We start from the raw sequence: 25,952 nt of genomic DNA, 5'->3' as shown, positions 1-25,952 counted from the left end.
TAACTTATTTAATGCCTAACATTATAACTGTTATTTAACTTGTATTTCTTGTGGTTGGTTCTGTTTAACCTACAGGATGTTATATTTCTATTTTGATCTTGTAGTGTTTATTATTCGCTCTATAAATGTATGTGAAGCAGTTGTGTGGCTCTGGGAGATCTGCACCGCAGATTATGGTGAATTCATCAGCCGTGGAACAGGGGCTCTGGAAAGACCATATACCCCCATCCAGGCTGATATCAGAATTTGTTTATTTTCTGAGATGCCCCCCCCCCCCCTTGATGATTAAAACATACAGAGGGGCATTATACATGGAATACAGCACAGACAATAGAAGAGCAGCTCTTCAGTGGGACCTGAGGCGGCTGTGAGTGCTACAGGTAAAGCATGAATACGCACAGACAGGTGAAGTGCAGATCTTCAGCAGCCAGCCCCCATGCAACTGTCACGCTGATACCCCTAAAGCAGGAATACAGCAGGATAGCCAGAAAGTAAGCTCAAGGAAAGAGACTTTTAATTCAAATGAAAGAGCTTATGGCCACATTCCTGCCAAAAATAGATAGGAAATATTTATTTTATTTATTCATTACAAGAGTTATAATCTGCCATCATACCAGGACCTGTTCATGGTGGGTTACAAGCAGAGTAGTATTAAAATACAAATTTAAAACACATCAAACTTAAGTCATACACTTAAAAGCTTCATAAAAGAACTGTGTCTTCAGTGCCTTTCTAAACGTAGCTGCCGAAGACCTCAGAGTGAAGGGGCGAGCTGAGGGAAGGCAGCTTCCTTCTACAGTACCCAGCGGTCTGAACTGCTGCTGTGCGCAATCCTTGTTGGTCCAGCGAACGTAAAGACCACGCAGGTTGATGGAGGACCATACAGGGCGCGATGAACCGGGATCAACGTTTTGAATAAACTAGATTAGCACCCAAAGCCAGGGAGGAGCTAACGGGGCCATGGCGAGGAGTTGCGATGTTCAGACTATTAACCGGATTGTCCAGCTTGATTGTTGTGAAACTGGTGGGTGGGGGTTCTACACTACAGGATCTCCTTATATAGCCTGTGACATCACAAGGTGGTGGTGGGAATCCCCTCCCTCCAGCCGATGAGTTCTCTGAGTCACTTCCCTGTAGTGAAATTGGAGCCCGCTGTTATAATTCATACAGGGAGAGAGAGAGCGCGTGGCAGCAGGAGATCTCCAGGAATGCAGGCGATAGGGTAAGCAGCTCCAGCCTTATTGAATTCCACTTCTTGAATCTGCTGAGGCTTACCAAAGCAAACTTATTACCAGGTCTCTGCTTACAAGACTTTGATGTTCACAGTTAACGTGATGGGGGCAGATGAAATGCAGATTCCCGGTGTATTTTGTGCTGAAAATGTGGGGTGGCATTGTCTAATAGGGTGACTGATAAGGTTTCTGTGGAAAAGAGGGAGGGGGGGGGGGGGGGCTGTGGCGTGTAAGAGGAGAGGTACTCTGCAAATAATTTCTTCAGGTCTGACTATGTAGGAAAGCTTTCACCAGAGGATTTGGGGTGAGTTGTATCCATGTGGTGGGGGTTTTGCACAATGAATAACAGAGAAAAATGTGACGAAGAATAAGTGAATGTGATGGCAGGTTTTGGAATTAATTTCTCAGACCTGAGGTTGAAGCTTCTTTTTTTTTTTTCTGAATGGTTTTGTGACTTCCAGAAGTTCAGGCACAGTGGAGCTGAAATGCCTGCACAGCATTTTGGATTTACTTCTGGTTTCATCAGAGGTGGTGGTGGGCATTAGAGACAACACTGTACAACTGTCAGCATTCATGAAAAGTGAATTTAAACCTTTGGAAATCCATTGTGGGTGCTGAGTTTCCACTGGCCTCTACCCACATGGTGACTTTGGTTGGAGCAGGGCATAGAGTACACAACATATCTAAAGACGTTCTTACCTCCAGCACTTGCTCACTAGGGACAACATGCACGCGCCATGTGGTCCTGACTCCCCCAGCAAGGCACCCCCTTCCATCCAGCCCTCCTGTTTCTCCCTTGCCCATCTTGATGCAGCCTCTCTCTACTCACATTCCTCCACCTCTCAAGCTGCCTTCCTTTCCCCCCAGTCATGCCCCTCACTCTCCTGCCTCTCTTGAGGCTTTCACCAGCCTTATTTTGTACATTGCCTCTCTTGCCTGTCATATGGGTATTCCACAGTGCTGCAGGTGCACAAGTGCTTCAACCTTCCTCAGTCAAGCTTCATATAAAATGTGACTACCTTGTTTGAGAGAGTTTGAAAGCATAATTTATGACACCTCTCTTTCTACCTTTCAGATCCCGTTTCATACTAGGTCACAGACAGATATGACTTGCCCATACTGTCTCATTTCCAACTCTTATTGATGTACTTAGCTGTCACTCACTGCAATTTTCCCCGATTGCGGTGAACCCCTGCCAGCCAACATGGCCCATTGGCTGTCCACCATGCTGGCACTCCTTGCAACCCGCACACCTGCCAGACACACACACATGTGCTCAGCACGAGCACCAACAGCCAGTGCTGGCAGAAGCCTTAGCGTATTGTATGTATAAGATACCTCACAATATGAAATGTCATCTAATTCTCTTTACTGTTTTCTGTGTTGATACTAGATCACAGATAGATGGGCACGACCTGTCCATAAGGTGTTTTCCTTTTGTAAAGAACACCTAAAAAGTCTTAGAGAGAAGAGCTGATTCCTGTCAAAGCATCTAAATCAGAGCCTTGTGCAGGTGTCACAGCGATGCTTGTAAAACAGGAATAAGAATTTTTCTTTGGGGCCAGCCATCTTTGGAAGAGCTGCAAATGACATCACACCTGCAGAACAGTAACTGACCAATTCCATGTAATGTGTGCGTGATGTCACTGGTAACATCGTAAATAATAAGGGCAAATCCTGGAATAGCCTACCAGCAGAGAGATAGTGATGCTCGGGACAGACACGGAGCACAGTTGTAAGTGCAGGTGGGGGGGGGGGGGGGGGGGAGGCAGATATGGTAATAGGAAAAATGAGGGAGGGAGCTTGAGTGTTTGCTCAGTCATATGAAACTTTAGAGGGCCAGAAAGGGGAGAATGCAAGCCAGTAGGCAGAGTGCTGTTACAGCTGCATCAGGTTTGCAAGAAGGCTGGGGTAACCTGCACGGAGCAACTGTGGTTAAGATCCTAATATCAATGAGCAGAGGGTGGCTGGGCAACAACCATACTCATTTTCAGGGCTGTGTGGATTATTACAAAGCTTGGTGGGAAGAGGTGGTTGGGGCCTGGGTGTTGGATGAAGTATGGGAACTTATAAGTATCAGGGAGGAGGATAACAATGTCTGGAACAGAGGTCAGCACTGTAATAGCATTTAAACATGCTTGGGGCAGATATAGAGGGTAGTGGTAGGAGCGGGGTTGAGAGGTTAGATAAAAGATAAGAGGGGTTTAAGGGGAGCTGATGTAGGTTAAGTATGGGAATTTATATGCTTGTCAACCCAATGTGTATCCAGAGCCAGAATAGAAAGCAGCTGGGCAGACAGAGTGAGTCAATTGGACCTTATCAGCTGTCTTCTACTATATTACAATCCATTGTCATTTGTCAAAGAGGCTGCTGTTGGTTGTCCTTCAAGAAACAGAAAATGATAGCATGAACGTTAATATTGTCTCTTGGTAAAACATTAGAAAATAAGGCATCTGAAATGTTTTGACATTGGTGGAATACACAAGGTTTCACAAACACCTCAAGACTGCGGCTGAAGCTCAACCTTCCTGACTACTTTCCTGGTTGCCTCACCCTCTCTTACTGTGCCAAAATCCCCTTGGCTTTTCTTGCTGGGGAAATTTGGTGATGGACTCAGAACTTTCTGAAGGATGATGAAACAGTCGGTAACAACAGTTTTATACTGGCAAGCACTCAGAACTGATCTGGCTGCCAGCATCACAAGGTGAAGAATGTCAACATGGGCTGGGCAGGTTTGTCACTCTTCCAAAAAAGTCATGTGCTGTGAGATGTGTTTACAATCAGCTCTAACATGAGGTTACATCATTCCTTGATAAATAATCACCAATTGAAGGTATTTGAGGGCTCAAGGACAGGCACAACGATACAGAGCTGGTCACCTCTAGGATTGGAGGGCACAGGAATGCAGAGCCTGTCGTTTCTAGGACTGGCGAGTGCAGGAGATTGGCACAGGTTTACAGAGCCTATCACCCCTAGAACTGGGTGGCTCAGGGCACGGTCACAGAGATACAGAGCCTGACACCTCTAGGACTGGAGGATTCAGGGGATGAGCACAGAATACATGGAATAGACTTAGTTTTTGGGTACTTGCCAGGTTCTTATGGCCTGGATTGGCCACTGTTGGAAACAGGATGCTGAGTTTGATGGACCCTTGGTCTGACCCACCATGGCATGTTCTTATGTTCTTACCTCTATGACTGGAGGGCTCAGAGGATGTGCACAGAGATACAGAGTCTGTCACCCCTAGACCTGGTGGATTCAGGGGATGAGCACAAGGTACAGAGCCTGTCATCCTTAGACCTGGAGGATTCAGGGGATGAGCACAGGGTACAGAACCTGTCATCTCTATGACTGGAGGGCTCAGAGAATGAGCACAGAGATATAGAGCCTGTCACCCCTAGACCTGGAGGATTCAGGGGATGAGCACAGGGTACAGAGCCTGTCACCCCTAGACCTGGAGGATTCAGGGGATGAGCACAGGGTACAGAGCCTGTCACCCCTAGACCTGGAGGATTCAGGGGATGAACACAGGGTACAGAGCCTGTCACCCCTAGACCTGGATGATTCAGGGGATGAGCACAGGGTACAGAGTCTGTCACCCCTAGTCTCGGATGATTCAGGGGATGAGCACAGGGTACAGAGCCTGTCATCCTTAGACCTGGAGGATTCAGGGGATGAGCACAGGGTACAGAGCCTATCATCTCTATGATTGGAGGGCTCAGATGATGAGCACAGGATACAGAGTCTGTCACCCCTAGACCTGGAGGATTCAGGGGATGAGCACAAGGTACAGAGCCTGTCATCCCTAGACCTGGAGGATTCAGGGGATGAGCACAGGGTACAGAACCTGTCATCTCTATGACTGGAGGGCTCAGAGAATGGGCACAGAGATATAGAGCCTGTCACTCCTAGACCTGGAGGATTCAGGGGATGAGCACAGGGTACAGAGCCTGTCACCCCTTAGACTTGGAGGATTCAGGGGATGAGCACAGGATACAGAGGCCTGTCACCCCTAGACCTGGAGGATTCAGGGGATGAGCACAGGGTACAGAGTCTGTCACCCCTAGTCTGGATGATTCAGGGGATGAGCCACAGGGGTACAGAGCCTATCATCTCTATGATTGGAGGGCTCAGATGATGAGCACAGGATACAAAGTCTGTCACCCCTAGACCTGGAGGATTCAGGGGATGAGCACAGGGTACAGAGCCTGTCACCCCTAGACCTGGAGGATTCAGGGGATGAGCACAGGGTACAGAGCCTGTCATCTCTATGACTGGAGGGCTCAGAGAATGGCACAGAGATACCGAACTGTCACCCCTAAGAAGGATCAAGGGATGAGCATTATGGTGGGGGTGGAGGGAAATAGAACCAAGAGCTAAGAGAAACAGATAAGTATGAGAGAAAAAATGTGTGTGAAGCTTGATGGGCAGACTGGATGGGCCGTTGGTCTATTCTGCCGTCATTTCTATGTTTCTATGTTTCTATATAGAGCCTGTCACCCCTAGACCGGGAGGATTCAGGGGATGATCACAGAGTACAGAGCCTGTCACCCCTTGACCTGGAGGGCTCAGAGGATGGGCACAGAGATACAGAGCCTTTCACCCCTAGACCTGGAGGATTCAGGGCATGAGCACAGGGTACAGAGCCTGTCATCTCTATGACTGGAGGGCTCAGAGAATGGGCACAGAGATACAGAACCTGTCACCCCTAGAAGGATTCAAGGGATGATCACAGGGTACAGAGCCTGTCACCCTTGACCTGGAGGATTCAGGGGATGAGCAGCACAGGGTACAGAGCCTGTCACCCCTAGACCGGGAGGATTCAGGGGATGAGCACAGGGTACAAAGCCTATCATCTCTATGACTGGAGGGCTCAGAGATACAGAACCTGACACCCCTAGACCTGGAGTATTCAGGGGATGAGCACAGGTTACAGAGCCTATATCCCTAGACCCTGGAAGGATTCAGGGGATAAAGCCCAGGGATACAAAGCCTGTCACCCCCTAGACCTTTAGGACATTATTTCTTCACGGACAAGGTGGTGATGCTTGGAATGCCCCTTCCAGATGAGGTGGTGAGAACCAGAACAGTTGAAAGAATTCAAAGGGGCATGAGATAAACACTGTGGATCCCTTAAAGGCTAAAGGATGGAAATTAAGATAAGAGTGCATGGGGGCAGCAGTTACTACCCTTAAGCCTTGATACCGTTCATGCAACTCCATCATTTCTTTCGGCTTCAATGGCGGGGGGGGGGGGGGGGGGAAGGGGAATTGGATTCAAACAGCAACCAACAAGGGCCCTGATGTTTATGGTCTGGGAAACTGATAAGCATAGGGTAACCTATATGGCACAGCAGATACTACCATAAGCTTACTAGGGCAGACTGGATTGTACCATTTGGTTCTTTTCTGCAATCATTTCTATGTTACTATGTTTCGGTTTTTTGGAGGAGTTCAGGGTACAGGCACAGGGAAGCAGAGATTGTCACATAAGAACATAAGAAAATGCCATACTGGGTCAGACCAAGGGTCCATCAAGCCCAGCATCCTGTTTCCAACAGTGGCCAATCCAGGCCATAAGAACCTGGCAAGTACCCAAAAACTAAGTCTATTCATGTAACCATTGCTAATGGCAGTGGCTATTCTCTAAGTGAACTTAATAGCAGGTAATGGACTTCTCCTCCAAGAACTTATCCAATCCTTTTTTAAACACAGCTATACTAACTGCACTAACCACATTCTCTGGCAACAAATTCCAGAGTTTAATTGTGCGTTGAGTAAAAAAGAACTTTCTCCGATTAGTTTTAAATGTGCCCCATGCTAACTTCATGGAGTGCCCCCTAGTCTTTCTACTATCCGAAAGAGTAAATAACCGATTCACATCTACCCGTTCTAGACCTCTCATGATTTTAAACACCTCTATCATATCCCCCCCTCAGTCGTCTCTTCTCCAAGCTGAAAAGTCCTAACCTCTTTAGTCTTTCCTCATAGGGGAGTTGTTCCATTCCCCTTATCATTTTGGTAGCCCTTCTCTGAACCTTCTCCATCGCAATTATATCTTTTTTGAGATGCGGTGACCAGAATTGTACACAGTATTCAAGGTGCGGTCTCACCATGGAGCGATACAGAGGCATTATGACTTTTTCCGTTTTATTCACCATTCCTTTTTTAATAATTCCCAACATTCTGTTTGCTTTTTTGACTGCCGCAGCACACTGTACCGACGATTTCAATGTGTTATCCACTATGACACCTAGATCTCTTTCTTGGGTTGTAGCAACTAATATGGAACCCAACATTGTGTAATTATAGCATGGGTTATTTTTCCCTATATGCATCACCTTGCACTTATCCACATTAAATTTCATCTGCCATTTGGATGCCCAATTTTCCAGTCTCACAAGGTCTTCCTGCAATTTATCACAATCTGCTTGTGATTTAACTACTCTGAACAATTTTGTGTCATCTGCAAATTTGATTATCTCACTCGTCGTATTTCTTTCCAGATCATTTATAAATATATTGAACAGTAAGGGTCCCAATACAGATCCCTGAGGCACTCCACTGTCCACTCCCTTCCACTGAGAAAATTGCCCATTTAATCCTATTCTCTGTTTCCTATCTTTTAGCCAGTTTGCAATCCACAAAAGGACATCGCCACCTATCCCATGACTTTTTACTTTTCCGAGAAGCCTCTCATGAGGAACTTTGTCAAACGCCTTCTGAAAATCCAAGTATACTATATCTACCGGTTCACCTTTATCCACATGTTTATTAACTCCTTCAAAAAAGTGAAGCAGATTTGTGAAGCAAGACTTGCCCTGGGTAAAGCCATGCTGACTTTGTTCCATTAAACCATGTCTTTCTATATGTTCTGTGATTTTGATGTTTAGAACACTTTCCACTATTTTTCCTGGCACTGAAGTCAGGCTAACCGGTCTGTAGTTTCCCGGATCGCCCCTGGGATTGGAGGGATGGGCACAGGGATACATAGCCTGTCACCTCTAGTACTGGGGGACTCAGGGGATAGGCATAGGGGTTAAGTGTCCGTCACCTCTAGGACTGGAGGATTCATGGGATGGGCAGTTTTAGAGCTGGTTACCCAGGGGATGGGCACTGGGATATATAGCCTGTTATCTCTAGGACTGAAGAACTCAGGGGACAGGCACAGGGATACAGAGCTTCTCACTTTTAGGATTAGATGAATCAGGGATTGGGCACATAGATACAGTGTGGCTACCTTGTTTGAGAGAATTTGAAAACATTGTTTTTGACTCCTCTCTACTTTCAAATCCCATTCCATACTAGGTCACAGACAGATATGACCCACCCATACTGTCTCATTTCCTACTCTTATGATGTACTTAGCTGTCACTCAATGCAACTTTCCCCGATTTGTTCTTAATGGGGCTTGGGTTGATGTCTGACGTTAAGCCTACCTGCATTTCTCCTGGTGTCTCTTTTGTTACCATTATCTCTTGTGCTTTTGCACTAATGTTTCTCCTTTGTGTTTTCTCCATGAGCAGTCCTCTGTGATACACTGAGGCATCTTGAATCCCCTCACAAAACTCTCTTTCCTTACTCTCTCTAGCTCTTTGCCTTTTTTTCCCATAGCTTGAAATGCCTTTCTCAGGAGCAGAGTCTGTTTGTTGTGTCTTTTGTTTGTCTTCCTAAAATCTCTTTTAAAATTAATTCTTAGTAAGTCATTAAGCGCTGCCGGTCTTGCATTTTACATGCGTGACTGATAAATGAATTGGAAATGAATTCCTCCTAGGGCACTAAACCCTTCCTCTACATCTCAGGAAAAAAACAACTAAAATCTCTCCCTCCAGACTCAGATTCAGGAAACTTTATTGTCATGGGTTGCAAAAGCAATACTGAAAACGTCAGACATAAAGTCAGCAAATACATGTGTGACACCAATGTCTCAAAGGGACTTTGCATGAACTCATCCCAGCAGAGCTACCCCACGAGAAGTTCAAGATCCTAACCCTCCTCCCCACCCCCAGCCCCAGCCCCAGCCCCTGGGAACATCTCCGCCCAGTCCAGGTAAATTTAAATGCCAGCACAATACATGCACCTGCGGGTAATTTCAGAAAAGACAGTTTCTGCACATAAGACCGTTTCAGCCACAGAAGTCCTTTTGAAAATTACCATCAAAGTGGTTAAAATTAAAGGACAAAGATTTAAAAAAAACAACCCATAAATGTGATAAGAACAGTACAATAAAATGACAGGGTACAGAGAGGACAATGACCAGGACAGCTCTCAATCTCTTTGCCTCCAGAGTATGATTCTTGATTGTTTGTAAGTGTCTTGCCAAAGTAATCCATAATGTGGGGAAAAAGAAAGAATTACAAAGTGCAGAAGAGAAAATATAAAGGGCAATCCTTGCAATGGTGTGATTAGATCTTTGTTGTGCCTGAGGCCAGCTCTCTGTGCCCAATCATCGTTTATCGAGCTTTGCACAGAAGCTCTGTCTAGTTTCTATCCATAGCTATCATGCACCAACTCCCTGCCACAGCTCTACCACCGGTGAAAAAGAACCCTTATTAAATTACTAGTTGGCTAGCTGGAACTCTGCATGTCCCTTCTGGGCTGTACCCTGGGCAGCTGATCCATTCACCCTGCCCCTGATTCCCAGGTCCTGGTTCATATTTTTCCTGGATAGATTGCACTTCTGGCCTGGTGGGAGGTTATGACATAGTTTGCTGCTTTTCCTGCTGTCTCTTCTCTTTCCCCAGGTTTTCTGCTCCTTCTTTTGTGGAAAGTCCTTAATTTTCTCTCTCAGCTTAGGAAATGTGCATCTCTGATCTTTTTGTACTTTGCACAATAGGGGAGGAAGTGAAGTGCATTTCTGTTTCTCTTTCTCTGGTGTTGCACTGCAGCAGGGTCTGGTTTCTAGGAGTTTCCAATTCAATTCTGCACTTTTCTTTTTCTCTCTCCCCCTCTCTCTGTGTTTGTCTTTCTTTCCTCCTGATCCCATCTTGATCTCTCTCCCTCTCTCTGTTTTTGCGCTCTCACATACAGTTGTGATACACACAACTTTAAAAGTCACAGATGCAGTATCTTAAAAGCTTCATAGATTTTGAAAGCGGTTACAGTCTGGTGATATTGGGGGATATTTTGTCAAGATTCACCAGCATCGCCCAATACAGAATAGTGTGGCTAAATATTAGAATTAATCTGTGATTATTAGTTAGGTACAAGAGAGAGGCTCTTAAACTAAAAGTGAGAGAGGTTGGGAGGGATGTTTCCAAATTGGAAAGCTCCCTGTGGGTGGGTTTCATGCCGAGAGCGAGTGTGTTTCCAAAAGGAGCCACAGCTGCAGCCTGAGAGCAGAGTGCTTCCTGGAGGCAGTGCCAGGGTTGGGGGTATTTCCCGTAAGCCTAACCTTGGGTAAGATGACGTTTCACTCACCCTCATTGCCCACCCCCTTCCAGTGACCTCACTACAAAATAATTTTCACAGGGCAAATTGCATGGTCCACCCAGCTGTGACTCTGCTGCTTACGATGACTGGTCCATTATTACTGACTTTTGCATCATTCCTCCCCTCTCCCCAAGCTATGAATCATAGTTTAAAATGGACTTGGAGGGAGGAGAGCAGTAACTGCTTATCCCTGCCCTCTGTCCAACCAGGACAGGTTGACTTAGACCTGTGTTTACCCCAGTGCAGGCAGGGTCTTGTAGCTGTGAGTCCCCTAAGAACAGCGGGAGCCACAAGTCCCCAAGCACAATGTGGTAAAAACTATAGAAATATAGAAAAAGATTGTAAGGCCCATCTATTCCGCTCACCAGTCCAATTTATGTAGCCCTTACAATTCCCATTACTCCCTCAGAGATCCCCTGTATTTATTCCATGTTTTCTTGAATTCAGATATTGTGTTTGTCTCCACCACCTCCACTGGGAAGCTACTCCATGCATCCACCACCTTTTCTATAAAGAAATATTTCCTAAGATTACTCCTTAGTCTACCCCCTTTCATCCTCATCCCACGACCCCTTGTTAAAGATCCTCTTTTCCATTGGAAAAGGCTCACCTCCTGTGCATGGAAACCTATGAGATATTTAAATGTCTGTATTGTATCTCCTCTACCTCACCTTTCCTCTAGGATATACATGTTTAGATCTTTGTCTATCCCCATATGCTTTAGAACGAAGACCATTGACCATTTTAATAGCCACTTCTGGACTGACTCCAACCAGTTTATATCCTTTTGAAGGTGTGGTCTCACCAGGGACCTATACAGGGGCAATATCACCTTCCTTTTTCTGCTGACCATTCTTCTCCCTATGTAGCCAAGCATCTTTCTGGCTTTTACTGTTGCTTTATCCAACTATTTGGCCACCCTAACATCATCAGATACAATCACCTTCGGATCCAGCTCTTTTATGGTGCTTAGAATTTTGCCTTCAATACTGTACCTATCCCTTGAGTTTTTGCATCCTAAATCCATTACTCTGCATTTTTTAGCATTCAGTTTTAGCTGCCAGTCTCTAGACCATTTCTCAAGCTTCGCTATATCCCTCATATTTTCCATATCTTCCTGCATGTCTACCCTGTTGCAAGTTTTGGTATAATAAGCAAAAAGACAAACCTTTCCAGACAATCCTTCTGCTGTTACTTATGAAAATGTTGAAAAAAAAAACAGTTCAAGGACTGCTATGTGAGGGACACCACTAGTAATGCCCCCTCCTCAGCTTAAACACTATCCTTTGTTGCCTCCCACTCAGCCAGTTTTTTTCTAACTCAGTCACTCTAGGATCCATACCAAGGGCACACAATTTATTAAGTCTTCTGTGCAGAACTATGTCAAAGGCCTTGCTGAAATCCAAGTACACTATGTCTAGTGCTCTCTGTTGATCCAACTCTCTGGTCACCCAGTCAAAGAAACTGATCTGACAAGATTTGTCTCTGGTAAAACCATGCTCACTTGAATCTCATAATTGATTGGATTGTAGAAACTGCACTATCCTCCATCACCACAGAGGTCAGACTAACTGGCTTATATTTTTATTCTACTTTTCACTTTTTTCAGCATTTCAAAGTGGATTACATTCAGGTACTGTAGGTATTTCTTTATTCCCAGAGGGCTTACAATCTAAGTTTGTACCTGAGGCAAGGGAGGGTAAAGTCCCAAGGAGTGACAGCAGGACTTGAACCCTGGTCTTCTGGTTCATCGCCCACTGTCCTAACCACTAGGCTACTCTTCCTTGTAGTCCCCAGCCTCCTCCTTACATAAGAACATAAGAAATGCCATACTGGGTCAGCCCAAGGGTCCATCAAGTCCACTATCCTGTTTCCAACAGTGGCCAATCCAAGTCACAAGTACCTGGCAAGTACCAAACATTAGATAAATCACAAGCTACTATTGCTTATTAATTACCGTAATAGCAGTTTATGGATTTTTCCGCTAGCAACTTATCCAATCCTTTTTTAAACTAAGTTACAATAAATGCTGTAACCACATTCTCTGGCAATGAATTCCAGAGCTTAACTATGCACTGAGTGAAAAACAATTTTCTTCGATGTTTGAGTGAGCAATTTGCTAACTTCATGGAATGCCCCCTGGTCCTTCTATGATCTGAAGAAGTAAATAACTGATTTACATTAACTTGTTCAAGTCCTTTCATGATTTTGAAGATTTCGATCATAACCCCCCCCAGGTCGTCTCTTCTCCAAACTGAACAGCTCTAACTTCTTTAGCCTTTCCTTATGGGGCAGCCATTCCATGCCCTTTATCATTTTGGTTGCCTTTCTCTGTACCTTCTCCATCACAACTATATCTTTTTTGAGATGCGGTGACCAGAATTGTACACAGTATTCAAGGTGTGGTCTTAGCATGGAGCGATACAGAGGCATTATGACATCCTCCATTTTATTTTCCATTCCCTTCCTAATAATTCCTAACATTCTGTTTGCTTTTTTTATCACCACAATACACTGGGCCGACAATTTCAATGTGTTATCCACCATGATGCCTAGATCTCTTTCCTGGGTGGTAACTCCTAAGATAGAACCTAACATTGTGTAACTACAGCAAGGGTTATCTTTCCCTATATGCATCACTTTGCACTTGTCCACATTAAATTTCATTTGCCATTTGGAAGCCCAATCTTCCAGCCTCACAAGGTCCTCCTGCATTTCACCACAATCCGCTTAAGATTTAAGTGCTCTGCATAATTTTGTGTCACCTGAAAATTTGATAACCTTACTCATTGTACCCCTTTCCAGATCATTGATAAATATATTAAAAAGCACCGGTCCAAGCATAGATCCCTGAGGCACTCCTATTTACCTTTTTCCACTGTGAAAATAGACTATTTGATCCTACTCTCTGTTTCCTGTCTTTTAACCAACTTGCAATCCACAAAAGGACATCGCCTCCTACCCCATGACTTTTTAGTTTTCTTAGAAGCCTCTCATGTGGGATTTTGTCAAATGCCTTCTGAAAATCCAAATACACCACATCTACTGGTTCACCTTTGTCCACATGTTTATTCACCCTTTCAAAAAATGTAGGAGACTAAAAAATTTGTGCGACAAGACTTCCCTTGGGTAAAACAGTGCTGGCTGTGTCCCATTAAACTATGTCTATCTAAATGGTTTGTGATTTTTTTTATTTATAACAGTTTCCACTATATTTCCCAGCACTGAAGTCAAGCTCACTGGTCTGTAGTTTCCCAGATCACCCGGGATCCCTTTTTAAATATTGGGGTTACATTGGCCATCTTCCAGTCTTTAGGTACATCAGATGATTTTAATGATAGGTTACACATTTTTACTAATAGTTCTTAAATTTCATTTTTTTTAGTTCTTTCAGACCCTGGGGTTTCCACATCCACCCATCTCCAGTCCTCCGGAACTACTCTCAACTCTAAAGAAGCATTGAAAAGGTCAGCAGCAGAGCTGCCTTGACCATCTCTAAGTCTCCTTAGTACCCTCAGACATATCCCCCACCCCATCGCCTTATCTACTTTAAGTTTAGTTACTTCCTCATGAACACACTGTTCTGAAAATTGATTTTACCTCACTTCCATTCTTATTTGTGTTTGTTTATATGGTTCTCCTTCAGGCCCTTCCATAGTGAATACCGAACAGAAATATTTGTTAAGGCAAATTAATTTTTTCCTTATCAGCTTCTACATATTCCTCTTCCTATCACTAACATATCTAACACAAAGTCTTGGACCTCGTTTTATCATAAGGTACAAACTTAGATTGTAAGCCCTCTGGGGATAGGGAAATACCTACAGTACCTGAATGTAAACCGATGTGATATCTCAGATCGAATGTCGGTATATAAAAAATAATAATAAATAAAATAATAAATAAATAATTTGCTATTTTTTTCCAAGCTTTGCATCCTGACCACTCTCCCAGCTTTTCTTAATTTTCCATGTATTGTCACCTATCTTCTTTGTTCTGCGATCTCTTGTAGATTATGAATGCTAACCTTTTCTCCCTTACCTTTTCAGCTACTTGTTTAGAAGACTATGGCAGCCTCTTTATTTACTTTCCTAACAAAATGATTAGTTGCCCTTATGGTATCGTCTTTTAGTTTTGCCCACTGCTCTTCTAATTCCCCTAGTTTTTCCCATCCAGCTAACGACTTCTTGAGGTGCTCCCCCATTTTAACAAAATGAGTTTTCCTGAAGTCTAGGACCTTTGCCTTTGAATGAACCTTCACCTTTTGTACTCTAATACCAAACCATACAATTTGATGATTACTGTTGAGCACCAGGTCCTAATAGGAAACTCCAACCATGCTGCTCGTTGCCAGAAATCAGAGGTGGCAAGACCCCTCTACCTGCCTGGCTAAAAAGTGTTAATGATCTGTCCTCCAGGAACGTATCCAAATCTTTCTTAAACTCAGTTATACTATTAGATTCGTTCACAGACACACACACATGCACATGCTCATTGACACACCCCTCACTCTAGCTCCCTTACATATGTGTACACACACATACACATCTGTAACTACTGAAGCTCAGAGAGGCATTTTGGGATCAAAAGTATTTCTGTGACTGAATATCTAGGATGTTTCGGCCTCCCCCACCCCCCTTTCTCCTAAAGGAATATTGGTTCTGCTCTGTTAGGATCCTTGATTCCCCCACAGATCTTTTCAATGTGCTGGCAGATAATACCTTTAACCCCCCTCCTGGGATCTATTTCTTATGCAGGGAGAATAACTCTTTAATGCTCTGCCAATTAATTCAATCCACTTGGAAATGAGCTCTGTTTCCCTCAGTGATCTACTTACCCTGCTGGGAGATGAGCCCTTCCCTCTATAATAGGATTGCTCTGGCAGAAAGCAGCTCTCTAATCTGTCCCCTCATTGCAGGTCTGGCTCACCCGAGGGTCCACAGGTGCCCACAGAAATGAGAGAGGAGCTTTGTGCCGGCATAGATTACATCATGAAGGTAGTGAACAGGCACCAGAAGCTGGACTGGAGAAAAGTGGAAGTGTTTGGAGAGAAATTGATGGAGATCTTGAGCCGAAAATACACAGGTCACTGGTATCCTGAGAGCCCTGTGAAAGGACAGGCCTATAGGTAAGAGCTCTCCTCTCCCTCACTTCCACCTGTTACCATGTTTTTCCTGTTCCCATTTACAAGTCAGTCCTTTCTTCAAATCCTACTTTTTAAAAAAAAACTCTTGCCTCACTGCATTCTGTTACTTGAACTCTTAGAAAGGTTAGCAATTGGCTGCAGGTCATGAGGGACCTGTTTCAACTACTACTGGAATCATTTTAGAAAAATAATACTAGTATTGCTACTTTAAGTGACTTGCCAAAGGTTAGATGGTGAGTTGGTGTCAGTAGTGGGATTAGTCCTGGTTCTCAAAGGTCTTTGATGAAATCAGTATGATTGCATTTCTATGTCCAATCTCTGTACTGTATTAATCCTGTTCATACCTTCTTCTACATTTCCCACAGGTGTATCAGAATTAATCGGAAGCAGCGGGTGGATGAATGTCTTCTGCAAGCATGCGAGGGTAGTGGTCTGCAGTATTCAGAGCTTGCGCTTCCCAGAGAGATGTCCCTTTGGATTGACCCCAAAGAAGTCAGTTGCCGGTGAGTCCTAGCATGTGAGGGGCCTGGAAGTGAAGCTTTTGTTTAAAAGCCTGTTTGTCATGTGGTTTAGTGGCATTTGTCCATATGTTCCAGGTAGAGTTTTAGATTTTTGCCACATTGTTGTATGTGAAAAGTGGAATATAAATCAAAATAAATAAATAATAAAATAAATAAATAAGTTGCCAGACCCAAATACTGCCATATCAAGTACTATTTGAATACAATGCTGTATTCCAGCTCTATTTGCCACAGTGTCCCAGACTCTAGCATTTGTACTCCCCCATCTGTCTTTGGCAACAAGGCACTGAGTGACTGCTACTCCTTTGCCCTCCCATGGCTCTGACTCCTGTTCCTTTACCCTGCTATTTCTTTGTGACATCGAGGCATGGACTCCTGGTCCTCTGCTCTTGTCTATCTGTGGCCACGAGCACTGACTCCTGGTCTTCTTCATTACAGGCTTGGGGAGAACAGCTGTCACTTCCAAGTGAAGCTGCCTGGGCCAAAGAAGGAAGAGCTGGGGAAAAGAAGCCCCTCAGAGCAAGAGACCTCCGACTATCACTCTGAGGGCTCCGATTCGCAGGCTGAGAGCTCCGATGAAGATGAGAGTGCCAGGAAAAAGAAGGAGAGACAGGTCCAGCCTGAGGCTGCTGCACAAAGCTCCATAAAGCAGGTATGGGGGGTAGGAAAAGAGGCAAGTCTCCACCACTGGAGACTCAGAGGGAGAGATGTGGAGGGGATAGTTCTAGGGGGAAGAGCTCCTAATTTCAGCAAAGCATGGTTTGGGGAGCTGAAGTGGCATCAGGTAATACTTCCAGTCTGATTCATGGATGTTTTTCTTCTTTTCTGTCTATGGGAAAAACCGTGATGAATGATCCCTTAGAGGAGATAAGCCAGTGAGGGCATTGAAACCAGCAACGAGGGGGATTTTGGAGTCCTGCTTTATACAGGACAGTCCTGGTTTTTTGTTTTTATTTTATATAAATTGTCCTCTATGTCCTGATTAAGAACAGGATGCACAATTGTCCTGCTCTTCAATCTGGCCCCACGTGGAAAAAGAACACAGGATTTTAAAAAGGGGGGGGAGCAGATTGCACACTGATTTGATCTGGTTTCCAACTTTTGTGCACTGCTTTTGTTTAAAAGCCTGTTTGTCATGTGGTTTAGTGGCATTTGTCCATATGTTCCTGGTAGAGTTTTACATTTTTACTGTAATCCTTGGAGGGAGATGATTCTTTGGATCAGCAGAAAATAAATTTTGGTACATAAAGTATGAAGCATCATCACCTTCCTCCTTGTCCCCTTTCATACTCACCTTCCCTTCTGCTCTTATTTCCTTTCTTTCCACCCCTTTTCTGCAGGATCCTCTCCATCAACTCCCAAGGTTTTTATCCATCTCCCCCAGCCTCCTCCCCCTTGAATCAGGTGCCTCTCCAACTCCCATTGCCCTTAAAGCCATCGCCATCTCCTCACATAGCCCCAAGGGTTCCTTTCCATGGCCCTCCTGTCTACCAGGAGGGCCATGGAAAGGCCCTCCTGGTAGACTTCCCTTAAGCTTATTCTTCATCCTTCCCCTGCCCATTACCCATCGCCCCCTTAGATTCCTCTCTCTCATCCTACTCCCAACTTGCTCGCCATCTCTGCCTCCTCTCCTTCAGGTTCCTCTCAATTTCTTGGGCAGAGTGGTGGCAGGTGGATAAAGAGTTTTATGCTCCCTGTCCCCCTGAGCTTCTCTTCCCAAATAATGAGTGCTTCCCTTGTAATCAGGACATGTAGGAGGGAGATAAGCAGCCACAGAGGCTGGGAGTGCGTGCTGCTTACTGTGTTCCTATCACTAAGTGCCAGGGGGATGGAAATGTGCTTTTACCAAGGGGATGTCCTGGATGCTGGGGCTAGGACTGTAGCCATCCTACCAGCAACCTGCTAAGCAGGGGCAATTATGGCAAAAAAAATGGCCTGCAGGGAAGGGCCATGAGGATGAGGATGGGGAAGGGGGAGGAGAAGGAGCTTCCTTCCCCCAGTCTCTCTCCTTCCCATGTTGCTGCTGTATAATGTTAAGCCATATCTGCTCAAACTGTGACTAAATGCCCTTCCACATTCAGGGTCTGTCATGGTGAAGTGCATTGGGAAAGTGTCTCCCTCCCCTCCTTGCCTTGCTTCTGTCCTGCTCGTCATCTTGTGGCCCCCACCCGCTGCTCCAGTACAACCAGTGGCGACAGAGCGCATCTCACCCATCTTCTCTCCTTACCGGCATAGGGACTCAAAGGCTGGCAGTGATTCCAATGCTGCTGGCCTGTGAACCCCCCTCCCCCGACTTTAAGGGGACAAACTCAAACACTGCCCTGCCGCCTGACCAGTCCACTGAGCGAAGCCTGATCTCCCGATACACCAATCTACCCCCCACTTCTGACCTTACAGACCAGCCGAGTGGCTCACTGGCAAGTCCATGCACCGCAACCTGGAGGGATCTGGATTCAATTCTTGTCTGATGCTGGGGATGCTGCAGAAGCAATGTTCACAGTCCCCAGAGGCAAGGGAGCTGTAGCCATTGCACAGTGGTGACCCTTAGTGGCCGCATTTTGGGCTCCTGATTGCAGAGTTTCAGAATGCGCCTGAGGACCATCCCTGCAAGTTGGGAGGGGATAAAGGAGAACGGGAAACATCCCCAGGTAGTTCGGCAGAATCCAGCCCCAGTTCTAATGGAGCTGAAAGCCCAAAGGAGCAGGAGGAAACTGCTGGGCCCAAAAAAACGAATGAAATGAAAAAGTGGAGCATGCTGCAGATGGAGGGGTCCTGGCAGAGCTTGTGCACTAAACGCAGCCCAATGTACCAAGACCCTAACACTCAAACACAGCTGCCAAAGAAAGAATGCGATACATTTCAGCGGGGCCACGAATGCAAAATACATAAATAGCCATTGCCCTGCAATTTATTACGATGCACTAAATTTACTGCCTAGGTAAATGAGACTGACTTTGGGAGATGTAATTAAACAATAGTGTGTCAGTCCTGCCATTCCAGGTCGGCGCACCATCATTTAACTATGGGGAGGAGGCTCACGGTAATCTCCAAAAAAAGCTTAGGTCCCTCCATTTCCTATAGCCTCAAATTCACTGAGTGGTTAAAAGTTCACCCTTTCCCCCACCCCCATTTATTTTGTCACTTTCTTTTCTACAGGGACCAGAATATTTCTATCACCCTGCGCAAGTAACTCCAGCCTTCATCCCCTTCAGAAGAGCTGTGGGCCTCATCCCCACCTATCAGCCGGTCACCCTCTACTACATCTACCCCAAGCTGCAAAAGTTCTACCCCCAGAACCTCTCCCGGACCAGACGCCAGAAACAGAAAGCTGGGAAACCCTGAATCTCTGTGCAGAACAGAGTGAGGCCTCCACCAAATCTATCACTGGGCAAAAAAAAAAAAGACAAAACACCCACCACCTGCTCCCCATGCCCTCATCTCTTGTGCAAGGGGAAATGCCATCATCACTGGTAATGCTACTTCTCAGGACAGGTGACCAAATGCGCTTGTTCCTTCTAAGTTGTGGGCTAAGGGAATAAAGCAAGCCAAACTTAAAAGATAGAGAGCATTCTATCTGCCATGAGTAACACCCCCTCCCCACACCTTGGCAAGGGATGGGGGCGGCACACTTCAGAAGATGCAGAGCACTGACCCCCTCGGTGCAGTCTCTGAAAAACCAGGCATGAATTCATACTGTGGAGAGCAGGATTGCCTGCCAGGCCCAAGGGATCCCAGAAACAACTCAGTCCACACAAAACTTAGTGTTCCAAATACGAAAAGAGAATTTATTATAAAGTTGAATCCACAGATCAGCAAAAAAAAAAAAAAGCAGAGAAAAATAAATGAGCAAAACAGTCCAACAGTTCAAGAAAAATAAGACTCAGCTTCTCAGACAGTTCAATAGTTCAAAAGAGGTTCTCACTGCCTCATGTTACTTGAGCAGAGTCCAAATGAAAAATGTTCCCTCTCATGTCTCCACTAAGGCCTTTTCATTCTTTCAGGCCCCACTGGAAACAGGAACTTCTTTTCTAATGCACACCTACTGGCTTACAAACGTCTTTGAATTGGATGGCATTCTCCTGGATTAGGGGTCCCACTCCTTCCAGCTGGTCTTTAGCCCATGACAAAGAAAGTCACTTTCACTCTCTCCAGCGAATCATCAGCACCAGCCCTGAAATTCTCAGGACAAACTCCTAAACTCAATGGAGTCATCTTTTCTACCACCTCCAACCCATCTCCTTTGAGGGGAAGTAGCCCCCTTTCACTCACTAACTCCTACACACCGCCTGGGACCTTCCATTGCTGTCAAGCACTTCATGTTAAACATAGGACACAATGAATGAACTGCTAGCCAATGAGCTTGTCTGTGAACCGGAAGTATCTGATGACAGAATATGGGAAGAGAAGGGTCAGTCTTCCATTTGCAAGAACCGAGATGTTGTTATAAAAGGGGTTATCCATAACAGGCTCACTAAAGTCAAGAGGTGCCCTGATTGGCAAAACCTTTGACAAATCTAGTTCCCATTCTCCAAGGGTTTTCAGAGCTGTGTCATAGATTTTGGAGATTTCTGCCAGTGTCTTGGATACATTTGCCAAATGCAACCAGTAGAGAATATACAAGAGGCTCCAGGAAGCTGTCATAAAAGATGGGAATGCCGACAAAATGCTGGACACCTGGAGGCAATGAAAGAATGAGCAAGGATTCTGTGAAGGGAGAAGATACCAAGGAGCACACCTCCCCTCAATTTCCAGCTTCATTATTATGGGGATCAAGGCCAAAATAGGTTACAAAAACAAAAATCTGAAAAATGAGGTTTAGTTCAGCATGGGATTTTCAAAATTCAGCCTTCATTTTTTTTTTTTGCTCTGTAAATTTTTGGGGCAACTTCCAAACTGCCTCATATTGTGCAAACACCACGAGCACTTTGAAGCAAATTTTCAAAGGGAAGGCGCTCCCATGCTTTTGCTTTTAAAATTGCTGCATGACATTTGTACCTGCTTTCTTGTGGGGGTCCTTTTTTCTGGGGAAAATTGATGTGCGGACATTGGAAAATGCAAAAACGTACGCACATTACTTTCCTCTCTTGAGCTAAACACCCCTGCCCCTCCTAATGTGGTGTTGTGGATCCTCGTGCTTACTTCCAGTCGCCCTTTAATCTGAGCAAATCGAAAGTTACCCGGGTTAAAAGCTTTTGAAAAGCCACCCTCCCCAGTTAGACAGATGGATGAGATAGGCCTATCTGAACACAGCCCTTCCCCCTCTTTGCTATGTATTTATATAAGAAATGTACATATGTGTGTACATATATCTCTGCAGACCCGTATGTGTGTGTTTATATATTTGTACATTGTTTTTATATTTGTATACAAACACACTCCTAATGTATTAAACTACCATGATTATTTATTAATGCTATAAAGATTACCAGATCAGAAATTCGTTCTAAGATATTTTTATATTTGCTGAGTTTTTATATGTTGTAAAGAAAATTTTTGTCTAATTTGTTTTCCAATAAATATGAACTTACAAATATTTATTTAGATTTTTTTTTAATATTCTGCTTTTCACACTTTTTTCAGCATTTCAAAGTAGATTACATTCAGGTACTGTAGGTATTTCCCTATCCCCAGAGGGCTTACAATCTAAGTTTGCACCTGAGGCAATGGAGGGTAAAGTGACTTGCCCACACATGGAGTGAAAGTGGGTCTTAAATCCTGGTCCCCTGGTTCATAGCCTGCTGCTTGAACCACTAGGCTACTCCATGAACAGGGCATGGAAGCCCTTTGTTATTTTACTGCAGAGAGAAATAAACTTTCTAATATTAATGTGGGAAAGACAAGATAGAAAAGGTGGAAGAAGGGATCCACGAGTGATCCTAATCTCATTTCTGAATTAAAACATTTGTGGACATACCAACTGCATCCCCACCCCAGGAAGGAGAAGCTACCCTGGATGTTGTGATAACTTGATTGAAGCAGCCATTGTGCAGCTAGAACATTATACTGAAAAAGGCTTAAGTGCCCATCAAGCAGGATGGGATGCATTTTATTCAGCAAAACTTCAAGTTGTATTTTTATATTCCAGTTTTGATTATATTCAGAAATTAAGAATATGTGAAATGCCATGCTTGGTCAGACTTCTGATCCATTGAGCCCAACATCCCGTTTCTGACAGTATCTATTCTGGGTCACCAGGAAGTACCCGGAAGATCCTAATGGGCAGATTCATTCCCTGTTACTCTTTCCCAGAAATACGAGGTGACGAAGCGATTCCAGGGTCTGCCTGACTAATAAGTGTTCCCTGTACATACCAGGATCATTCCAGATGGTGGGTTATGTTCCCTGTCCAGCAGATGGAGTCAGAACACAAAATTCTCAGGGGAGGACCCATATAACCACGCCTCCCCTGTAACAGCTCTCAGTAACGTTCTGACTCCAGCAGATGTGAGCAGGGGACTTGTGATCCCCAGCTTGTTAGCTTAGGGCTACCTCCTCAGGGGGATCAAGTTTAAAAAAAAAAAAATAGGAAGTTTTAAATTTACAGTTTAGGTCACTTTGCTAAGGCTCCTCTTACAGCAGGGGGAGAGCTCTCCGCTGGTGCTGGCTCATCGCTCACTAGCCTGGTGACTTGCTGACAGGCTGTTGCCTGTTTTCTTTCTTTCTTTTCTCATTTTCCTCACTGAGGGCTCAGTTGGGGTAAGTGTATTTTTGTTTCATCTTCTTTTTCAGCAGAAGACTGCAATTTTTGGACTCCGTTCGACTCTCTGAGGTGAAAGTCGGTAGTGCCGGCCTCTCCCTCCTGACCCAGGTTTTCCCCCCTCCCTTTTGGGGAGCGACCGACGTCCCGACCTGCGGCCCCGCAAAGCACCATTCCCCGGGGCCACCTGCTGTCGGGAGGTTAATTCCCCGTCAGTTCTTCTTCAGGTAGGTAGGGGACCGCGGCAAGCGTCCGTTGCCGGATCGGCGCTCATTTTAGGTGCGAGCCACCTGTAGAGCCTCCCTCCCCTCTCTCTCTCCCTGCGGCGATGCAGTCCGCGGCGCCTTGTGAGGGCTCCGACAGGGCTGGATTATTTTCTGAAGAGGGTCTGTGCTCAGGCTGTTTCCCCGAGGGGAAATGTGCGCCAGCTACTAGCAAGGACATTCGAGCTGCAGACCGCGTGAGAAGGAAGCGCCAGGCCCCGTTCCCTCTCAACGCGGGAACGGCGGCCATTTTGTTGCAAGATTCTGATGCCGCGCTTTCTGAGGAGGACACAGATAATCCGTTCTCCACTTCTAGGCCCGTTTTGGACCCTTACTCCGAGTCTAATCCTGATAGGCAGAGGGGGGATCCCCCGGGGGGTGACCCCTCAGGATGCCAGGCCTTTTCCCCTGAGTTCATAGTCCTGATGCACAGGGCCTTTTCTTCAGAGCAGAGACATGACCTTCGGGACCTGGGGACCCTCTCTCCCCAAGATACCATGTCCTGCCCCCCTCCTGGGTGGGACCCTCCCTCAGACTCGCCCCCCTTTAGTAGGCGGGGGAACGGGGACATCTCTTGGCCCTACCGGGACACCATCGATAATACAGACTTCGTCGGGGGAAGGACAATCCCAGGACCCTGACGTGGACGACCCCACCTTGGCGTCGCCCTCCACCCAGGTGGAGGGCGACGACCCTAGGGTCCTCCGCATCTTCCAAGCAGCGGAGTTAGATGATCTCATTCCCTACATCTCCAGGAAATGGATATTGATCCCCCTCCGGAACCGGTGGGGCCTGACCCGGCTCTCAAGAAGGGGGATCCCCTCCTAGCAGGACTGCAGCTTCTAGCCAAGTCTTTTCCCACTCATCACAAGATCTTGCAGTTGATCACTCAGGAATGGGATTCCCCAGAGGCCAACCTTAGGGTCGGTAGAGCCATGGAAAAAAATTGTATCCTCTGCCGGCCGATTTTTTGGAAATTCTCAAAGTTCCCGCCGTAGATTCTGCGGTATCAGCGGTCACAAAGCATACCACTATTCCTGTCACTGGAGGGATGGCGTTGAAAGATATGCAGTATCGGAAGCTGGAGGTTTACCTCAAGCGTATCTTTGAGGTCTCGGCCTTAGGGATGCGGGCGGCTATCTGCAGTTCCCTCACACAGCAAGCGGGTCTTCGGTGGGTGCAGCAGCTTCTCACCTCCCAGTCCTTACCAGACGCTGAGGCTCACCAGGCGGACAGACTAGAAGCCGTGGTTGCCTATGGAGCGGATGTTTTATATGATCTTTTAAGGGTCCTAGCCCGAACCATGGTGGCGGCGGTCTCAGCGCGTCGGCTCCTTTGGCTTCGCAATTGGTCGGCTGATGTCTCTTCGAAGACTTGGATCAGATCATCAAGTCCCTTAATGAGAACGCGGTGCACAAGTTGCCCGAAGATCGACCCCGTTCGTCAAGATCATATAATTACTCCAGAAACCGTTATCGTAACCAGCGGAGAGCGCGACCTCAGAGGCAACAGCCACCTTGGGCTCCCTCTTCTCGTTCGCACTCCTGGAACCGGCCCTTTTGTGGGCGCCGCCAGGGTAAGGAAGTGCAGGGTGCTGGTACATCCACTAAATCTACCCAATGATGCCAGACGGACCCACGAGGTGGTCCCTCGACTGGGGGGTGTCGCCTTGCTCTCTTCTACGAAGAGTGGGTCCAAATCACGTCGGATCAATGGGTTCTGGATATTCTAAGACGCGGTTACGCTTTGGATTTTGTTTGCGCTCCTCGGGACCGGTTCCTGTTTTCCCCTTGCGGGTCCTTAATCGAACAGGGAGCCATGCGGCAGACCCTCGATCGTCTCCTTCAATTGGGGGCCATAGTGCTGGTGCCAGCCGCCGAACTGGGCCGGGGGCATTATTTAATCTACTTTGTGGTTCCCAAGAAGGAAGGTACTTTTCGTCCTATCCTGGATCTCAAGCAGGTCGACCGGTCCCTCAGAGTCCCTCATTTCCGCATGGAGACACTCCATTCAGTGTTAGCGGCAGTTCATCCGGGAGAATTCTTGGCTTCGTTGGATCTCACGGAGGTGTATCTCCACATACCAATTTGTCAAGCTCATCAGCGTTACCTACGCTTCAAAATTTTGGGTCAACACTTCCAATTTCGCGCTCTTCCCTTTGGCCTGGCCACAGCTCCACGGGTTTTCATGAAGATCATGGTGGTAGTGGCAGCAACCTTGCACAAGGAAGGCATCCTTGTGCATCCTTACCTAGACGATTGGCTCATCCGTGCAAAGTCACGAGCGCAGTGTATCCTCGCACTCGACAGAGTGGTACAACTTCTCCAGTCTCTGGGATGGATTGTCAACTTCACCAAGAGCAGCCTGGCCCCGTCCCAGTCGTTGGATTTTCTGGGAGCTCACTTCGACACCAAGAATGCCAGGGTTTTTCTGCATCCGGACAGAGCTCATTCTCTGCATCAGCAGATTCAAGGATTTATGGCGCTCGAGACGCCTACTGCCTGGGACTACCTGCAGGTACTGGGGACCATGGCCTCGACCATCGATCTGGTTCCTTGGGCATTCGCGCATCTGAGGCCTCTGCAGAGATCCCTACTCTCCCGGTGGCAGCCGGTGTCAAGAGATTTCCAGGCAATCCTTCCGATTCCGAGAGGAACCTTCA

The 25,952-nt window shown here is 46.1% G+C and overlaps 1 protein-coding gene across 2 annotated transcripts; it reads left to right on the top strand.

The window, feature by feature from the left end:
• The first annotated feature begins 1,067 nt into the window (after positions 1-1,067).
• On the top strand, positions 1,068-20,215 carry LOC115075999 (protein BTG3-like). 2 transcript variants are annotated; one of them, XM_029577040.1, is made up of 5 exons: positions 1,068-1,222; positions 15,582-15,791; positions 16,175-16,312; positions 16,769-16,982; positions 19,487-20,215. In XM_029577040.1, exons 1-5 carry the CDS (start codon positions 1,110-1,112, stop codon positions 19,670-19,672), a joined length of 861 nt encoding a protein of 286 aa, XP_029432900.1. In that variant the 5' UTR covers positions 1,068-1,109; the 3' UTR covers positions 19,673-20,215. The 2 variants fall into 2 exon arrangements, with proteins under 2 accessions (XP_029432900.1, XP_029432902.1); XM_029577042.1 differs by lacking the exon at positions 1,068-1,222 and adding an exon at positions 14,085-14,130.
• The last annotated feature ends 5,737 nt before the right edge of the window (positions 20,216-25,952 follow it).

Source organism: Rhinatrema bivittatum, chromosome 14 (genome assembly GCF_901001135.1).
Source record: "Rhinatrema bivittatum chromosome 14, aRhiBiv1.1, whole genome shotgun sequence".
NCBI lineage: Eukaryota > Metazoa > Chordata > Amphibia > Gymnophiona > Rhinatrematidae > Rhinatrema > Rhinatrema bivittatum.
The sequence above is the reverse complement of the archived record's forward strand: the minus strand, read 5'-3'. Positions and strand labels throughout refer to the sequence as shown.

Coding starts and splice junctions, on each gene's coding strand:
- LOC115075999 (XM_029577040.1), top strand. CDS start 1,110: ATGAGTTCTCTGAGTCACTTCCCTGTAGTGAAATTGGAGCCCGCTGTT. Junction 16,313..16,768: donor CCCAAAGAAGTCAGTTGCCG/GTGAGTCCTAGC, acceptor TCTTCATTACAG/GCTTGGGGAGAACAGCTGTC. Junction 16,983..19,486: donor CACAAAGCTCCATAAAGCAG/GTATGGGGGGTA, acceptor TCTTTTCTACAG/GGACCAGAATATTTCTATCA.